Source organism: Accipiter gentilis, chromosome 16 (assembly GCF_929443795.1).
Source record: "Accipiter gentilis chromosome 16, bAccGen1.1, whole genome shotgun sequence".
NCBI classification, from domain to species: Eukaryota; Metazoa; Chordata; class Aves; order Accipitriformes; family Accipitridae; genus Astur; species Astur gentilis.
Genome location: NC_064895.1, coordinates 21,023,038 through 21,030,203, shown reverse-complemented (window position 1 = coordinate 21,030,203; position 7,166 = coordinate 21,023,038). Strand labels below are relative to the sequence as shown.

The 7,166-nt window shown below is 43.6% G+C and overlaps 1 protein-coding gene across 1 annotated transcript in view; it reads left to right on the top strand.

Annotated features, from left to right (window-relative positions):
• Nucleotides 1-423: 423 nt before the first annotated feature.
• LDAH (lipid droplet associated hydrolase) overlaps nt 424-7,166 on the top strand; it is a 127,521-nt gene continuing 120,778 nt past the window's right edge. Inside the window, exon 1 of the mRNA XM_049819023.1 lies at nt 424-606. Coding sequence (XP_049674980.1) covers nt 573-606 — 34 coding nt within the window. The 5' untranslated portion in view covers nt 424-572. The remainder of the gene's footprint in view (nt 607-7,166) is intronic.

Below are 7,166 nucleotides of genomic sequence, written 5' to 3'. Positions count from 1 at the left end.
TCTGCTGCCCCTTTCCCTGCCTTTTTCTAAGCACTCCAGCTTATTTTCCTCTTTGAAAACTACCTTTCTTTATTTCTCCCTTTGCCAGAATTCCCAAAGAAACTGTCAGGTTCGGGCAAGCGCAAGTGACAGAACCTGAAGGAAACCCCCGAACTGAGTTCTTGCTCCCGCCTTTTCCCAGCGGAAGATGGACGCCGGCCCTCGCTCGGCGCCTCGGCTGGGGCTGGGGCTGGGGCGGCCCCGCCGGCCACCGGCCGCCGGCCACCGACCACCGGCCACCGACCACCGCTCCGGCGGCGAAAGCCGCCCCCTCGCCCCAAGGACCACGCCGCCAGGCAGGGGAGGCGCTGCCCAGGGCGGCTGCCTCGTCAGGGGCCGCCCTCCTCCCTCACGGAGCGGAGCGGCGGAGGCGGGAGGCGGCGCCGCGCTGCCCTCAGCCCACCCCGCGCGGCCCAGGCGGAAGGAGCGGCCCCGCCGCGCCCGCCCCCTCCTTGCGCGGCCTCGCCGGCTGCTTCCGCCCGGTTTCGGCAGACGTCGCGGGCGCCGGCCGCTGCCTCGCCGCTGCCGCCGCTATGCTGGGTGTCGGGGAGCCCGCGAAGGGGGAAGGTACGTGCCTCAGCGGCGCGGCGGTCTCTCCGCAGCCCGCCGCCTCGGGGCGCCGTGTGGGGCGGGGGCAGCGCGGAGGGGCTGCGCCCCCGCCGAGGGCGGGCGGGCGGTGGGCCGGGGCGGCGGGGCCGGCCGGGCCCTTCCTTCCTTCCTTCTCTCCCTCCCTCCCTTCCCTCCCCTGGCCCGGCGGTCGGTGTCGGGTCCGAGAGTCGCGCAGCGAGCGGCCCGGCGCCCAGGGCCTCGCCTCGCCGGTTGCCAGACACCGAGCGCTGGTGTGTGGTGCGGCGGGCGGTGGCCCGGCGGCGGGGCTGAGACGGTGCTTGGGGGAGCACTGAAGTGTCCCCGAGCCCTCACGTAATGGCCGTGCAGAAGTCCGGTTTATAGAACCGTGCTCCGCTCGATGACGGTGGTGATTTCGAGGCGTAAGGTTCAGGATGGAGTAGCACATCGCATGCAGCAGGAGATGCTTTGTACGCGCTCCCTTGGTTCTTCTTCCCTTGGATGGGGAGGAGACTTCAAGAAACAAGTCCTAAGCAGTGTCTCCTTTTCCAGAAAATAACTGCGGTGATGCTGCTTGCGGTGTTTTTTCCTGTATGTCAGTACTTGCTCCCGTGAAGCATCTCTTGGAGCTGACGCTTGTTATCTAAGCGGCAAGTTATAAAACGGGTAGGAAGAAAAAGTCTGTGGCCTGAAGGGCCCGTAAGTGAGGAAAATAAGATCATAAATTCTTAGAAGTTAAAAGTGAGATGAGATTTCTTAGTGGAAAGACGTGTCTCTTAATAGAGGAAATAATTGGTTTGGAAAAGCAGAGAGTCTAGTGGGTGTACACACCCTCCTTCAGGAACCCTCTGTCTGTCAGCTTTGTTCTTAGTGCTGGTCCCAAGAGCATCGTCATTGTTAGTAAATACAGGCCTGAAGGTAGCTGCTACAAAAGAGAAGAAATGTCTGCTCCAGACAGGAGATGAGCAGCGAGTTCAGGAAGCGGTGTAAATGCTGGCATGGAAATGTACAGTTAGAGAAATTAAGGTAATGATGAAGCACTGTTGAGGTATGACAGTTGTATGACAGGGCTTTCTCACTGGTAACTTTTATGTTGTGTTTGCAAAAATGATGAAACGGCTTCTTTTCTTGCAACTTAAGTATAATATTAAAGCCTTATCATCAGAAGACTTGAATGACTTGAATGATGCAGACCCTTATTTTTTAAGGTATAATATACTTCTGGCCCTCTGGGACTTTATGATGTCCAGTTAAGGTCTAAGAGTACATCCGTATGGACCTGTTGCAGAATCAGGATATGAATTCGTATTCTGTAAGTCTCAGAGACTAAAAGCCTTCAATTATTAATCAGGATTATTGCAGTTCCCTATTTTCTTGTGGCGCTTTCTTATGATGTCAGTGAGGGAAGTGGTCACATTTACAGAACTAGCATTTAATATTTCCTGTCATGAAATTGCTGCAAGGATTGTATACAAGCAATTGAAGTCAGTGATTTTTCAAGAATCTTTGACGGTACCCTAAGCAGATGCTTGTGAAAAAGGCAAACATATATGATTCTTCTTTTACCTCGTTCAACTCTGTAAGTATCAACTCAGCCTGCAACAAAGTGCAGCCCAGGAACTTTCTGGAACAGATGTACTGAAGACTTGAAGTTCCACAGTGGATTTCTTCTCTACCAACTAATCCCTTGCCTTCAACCCATGTGGAGCTCTAATGTTCGCAATATCCAGCCTCGGGTGGTTCTGTGGGTCAAATACCCACTAACTCAGGAGGCACCTCTCGGTTTTGAACACGCTTTCTGCTACTTCTGTTTGATATTTCCTCCTTTTTAAATTAGAAGAGACACTGATGGGTTATTACCTATTTATCTGCTTTGTGTAATTCACAAAGGCAATTACAATAAATTGTATAAGGGTAATGGTAAAACAAAATTTCCAGTATGACTGCCAAGCCAAAGAACTTAACAGTAAATTTGACAAGATTTACTCTAAAGCTTCCTAATAGCACTGATCTTACTGGGTTTTTTCCCATTGATAGCTTTGATTTCCTTTAAACTACATTTTTTCTATTATTGTGATTTATTATCATGTGGGCACCTTGTCTGCAAAAAGGGGTGGTTCTTATTTTGAATCATGTCTAGGTTATATTTACCAAGTATTTGGAGAAGAATTTCAGTGTTTAAGCTTTAGTGGTGTTGTGCATGCATTTGTGCAGACAACATGCGTGCAGGATCTGAAGGACAGGTAGTTCTTGTGTATTTAAATGGGGCATGCTCTTAACAGTGGTATAACTGTTTTCTCTGCTCTTGACAAACCACTGTGTAATACTGTGAATTTTCAGTAAAGTCATTGACTAAATTTGATTCCAACCTACGCTTTGAATTATAATACTTAGATGTCCAGTAAGGTTTGTAAACAGGTTAACTGGGGGAAGTCAGTCATTCTGATAAAAGAATATTCATAATAGGAAACAAATGTGTAATATGAAAGGTGTGAACTTAACAGAGTCTTAAGCTTGGAACAAATCTGGGATTTCACACCAAAATACTAGCTTGAGTACATAGTCGACTAGTAGAATGAATGAGAGAACTGCTTATTTACCTAGCTAGGATTGCACAACCACCTAATGCAGCTGTGCATTGTGTGGTAAGTGCCTTGTTACCATATGTTAAGTAGTCCTGATGTGTCAGAAGGATGTCTAACCAGAGATGCTGCAACTCCAAGTATAGCAGGATTTTTTTTCCTCAGTATTCTCCCTTCCTCCTCATGCTGTTCCATGCTGTTCTTTTGGTTCTCTCCTTTTTCTGCCTCATCTCCTGCTTCTGTTTAGATCCTGTTCCTGTTGTCCTTTGTTTAGACAGGTCCTTTACTCAAGTTTCTCATTTAAAAAAAAAAAGTAACTGATACAAACTTTTTGTGGAAATCTGACCCCCCAAATTTTACCTCTCAAAAGAAATTGTAGCACTAACTAAATGTTAGTACTAAAATGGGTATCAGGTGATAACCGGATTATTATTTGCACCTGGGATGAACACAGGCTTTGTTTAGGTATTTGTACCTAGTTATCTGTTGTCAAGGTTTGGCAGGATTATTTTGATGGGAGGAGCTGGGTCCCTTTGCAAAATAGTGATACTTCAAGGGTTACTCTCGATTTGAGGAACAAGCTACCAGTGTTTCCAGCATGGTGAATTGACTTGGATCCTCGTTACTAGAACTGTAGGCCTGTATGTCAGAGCACTGGCATGTACAGGCCTTCCTGCAGCACTGGTTCTGGGAGAAACTTTTTGGCTAATGCACCACTTTCTCCAGCCTGACTGTTCAACTCCCCGTCCCATCCACCTGATCAGCAGAATGGTGAACATCACTATTGCTTCTTATTGGGAAGGACTTGGACTCCAGGCCTCATGTTAATAGTGTAGACAATTATATTACTGTAGTGACTCAGAAAGGGATCTAATGCTATCTGATATTATTCTTTGTAGTCTCTCCTTTATGTCTCCTGTTCATTGATTCTCCTGTTTGATTTCCCTTGTCATTTGCACAGAGCTGCATACAGCCTATTTGTTTTCATGTCTCTGCTCGCAGTGCCTTCCTAGCCTGTTTAGGTTAGTAAATGAGTATCAGAATATACAGTTGTTGCAGTAACCATAAGAAGGAGGTGGTAAGCAGCAAACACAGATTGAGAGATTACTGGAGAATTCTGTTGTGACTAGTAAGTTGGTCCACTGTAAGTAGGCAGTATTTTGACTAATTCTTTTATGTCCTTGTTAGAAGGCAAGAAAACCATCAGTAGCTGGAGAGCTAAGTTGAAGGTGAGATAAACAGTTGATGGAAGAACACATGTAAGTTGAAATAATAAAATGAGAAGAAAAGAAAAAAAGTGTTTTGAATTCAGAGCATATGTTAGGCTAAGGAAGAACAACTAACATGGAAATATGGAAGAAACATAAAGAAATAAGGGATAGTTCCATAGGGAGATTCATGCTGAACAGCACAGCAAAGGATGGGGGAAGCCAAATGAAGGAAAGCTTGATGCTAATTGGATTGGTTTAATATTTTTTTTTTTTGTTTGATATCTGCTTCTTGCTAGTATTCATTATGGTCTTTGAGCTTTGCCTTACATAACAAGAATAAAGAAAGAATAGTGCTCTCCACTGAGTAGTGAATCTTATCCTGATAGGAGATGGAAAAGGAGTTATTTAACAAAAGATGAAATAGCAGTTGCTTTTTACTGCTTTTGGCTGTCATTACTGCTGCTGAAAGATGGAAGTTTCTTCAAACGCTTAACTTCTGGGTGCTGTCGTTTGAATGAATATATAGGTTACTGTTACTTTAAATTCTTGCATTTTTGTGTTTCGTTAACTGTTGTCTAGATTACCTGTGTGAGTTGAATGGCTGTGCAACAGAAATGTCGGACTTGGGGTTTTTTTTATGTAGGAGAAAAAAATAAGAGTATAGAACATACTGTTGCAAAGCCAAATAGTTCTTTGACTTTTTTTCTTTTGAAAAGGTGCAAAGTTCTTGTTTTCCCTAGAGATAGTAGGAAATCAAGTGGCAAAGAAGCATCATCTTTGTTTAGCGAGCAAGCATTTTTTCCAAACCCCTTAAGCAAACCTATTTGCATGTGCATGTTTTCTCTTAATACCATTTTCAGTTTCTTCTTGTGCATGTCTCCTTGATTATATGTTCTTTCACTTTTTTGTAGTATATTCTGCTACTTCTCTCTCTCCTGTTGAAGCAATACCCTGTGAAAGGCCATGTCAGCTCTTCTCCCACATAATTCACGTACCTGTTCAATTTTGAACATGCTTTGTTTTGGGTGGTGATATGTGCTGAAGTTTGAAGGCCACTAATGTTTCTTTTCTCTGTATCCAAACATAAGCATGATGGGTTCTTGTTCATGAAGCATAACATTCCCACCTCTAACTTCAGCAAGATTTTAACGCAGTCTGTAATCATGGTGTTATATTTCAGTTTTGCCCAGTGGCTCCCAAAATACTGATGTTCAACATAATCCACATTCAAATAAACAATTGAACAAATTGTGTACTTTGCAGACTTTACTGTATTTGTGACAATTTTCTCATGCTGTCCATTCTGAACTGTGATTTATTTCCCTTTCATTTTCTAATGTAGCATTTTTGCTTTTTTCTTGGTTTTCCTGCAGGCAGCTGGGAAAATTCATTTACAAGATTCTCTTGACATGAGTCTGCTGTTTCTGTGTAATTTTCTGGTTGGAGGAGACCTGGAATATTTTTCTCCCTAGAAACCTTCTTTACCATGAAGACATTGTACTTCAGCAGCTTTTTATATTCTCTCACATAGAAATTCTATCTTTACTTGAATGAGGTTTTGCTAACATTGCAGTCTAATCTCAGAACATATATTTAAATTATATTTATTATACCTACCTGTTATTCATGCCCACCACCCTCTGTTTATTCCTCTGTGAGACTTCAGTTTTAAACTCCCCAAGATTTTCCTCTGGGTCCAATACTTCAATGCAGTATGTAGAGGAAAAGCTGTCTTTGAAAGTTACTTCATTTGTCCAGTAGATCTCAGTATTTTGTGCAAATGAACAGCTTTTTCTGCCTTTGGGACCACAAAGTTTCTCAAAATCCCATTTTCTGTTCTGGAAAATACCCCATATTACACCAAATCAAATAATCCTATTTGTTTTCATGGAAATGTAGCCATCGTTACTTCCTTGAGTGCACTTGTTTCTTTAAGCAATTAATTTCTTGCTCATTTCGCTTTAGGTCATCAATATTACTACCTTTGTGATCAGGCTTGCATATTAACTGGGAAATGGGGGAGTTGCTAGGAGTATAGCTACCACTTTCTTGTAACCTGTGGGATTCCGTGCCTTAATTATGCTTGTGAAGTTACTTTAAGAAGGGGGTCATTTTTATGCTGGTAGCTCTGAACAGTTCACAAACAGTTTGTGATGCTTTAGCTCTTTTGAAGAAGTGAAAGTTACCACCTGGGTATGTTTAAATAGTTTGACAGGATATAATATGTAGGACTTCTTCCACTGTATGCTGAAATGGGTTTGATAAAATATATTCCACTTTTAGAATGTCATGTCTCTCTTCTTTTGCGTACATTTATAGATGCTGCTATTGTATGAAGCCTCAGGGGACTCTCAGCCACACCAAATCCTTCTCAGGATTTGCTTACGCTTGCTATGATTCCAGTGCTACACGTTTCTGAGTGTTAAAAGTTGCAATGGCCAATGGAGGACCTTTTGATCTACCTAGTAACCAGGGTCATGGACTCTGCTATTTGAGCACTGGGCAAGCATAACTGGGTTTTTGAGACCTTTGTTAAAGGAGTGTCAGCACAAACAAAAACTGAGGTCTGTGATTACCAAAGGAGAAGAAGAGACCAGACGCAAAACTTGGTGTCTTTGTGCCGGAATTGCAATGAAAGGTCAGATCCCCTTGCTGACTGTGTTGAGTGCTGTAGACCAATAGTTGATGCTTTCAAGCTTGTGACTACTTTCATAAAGGTTGCCATTGTGCCTCATTCCCTTGGAAGTCTTTCATTTGCTGTTTCATC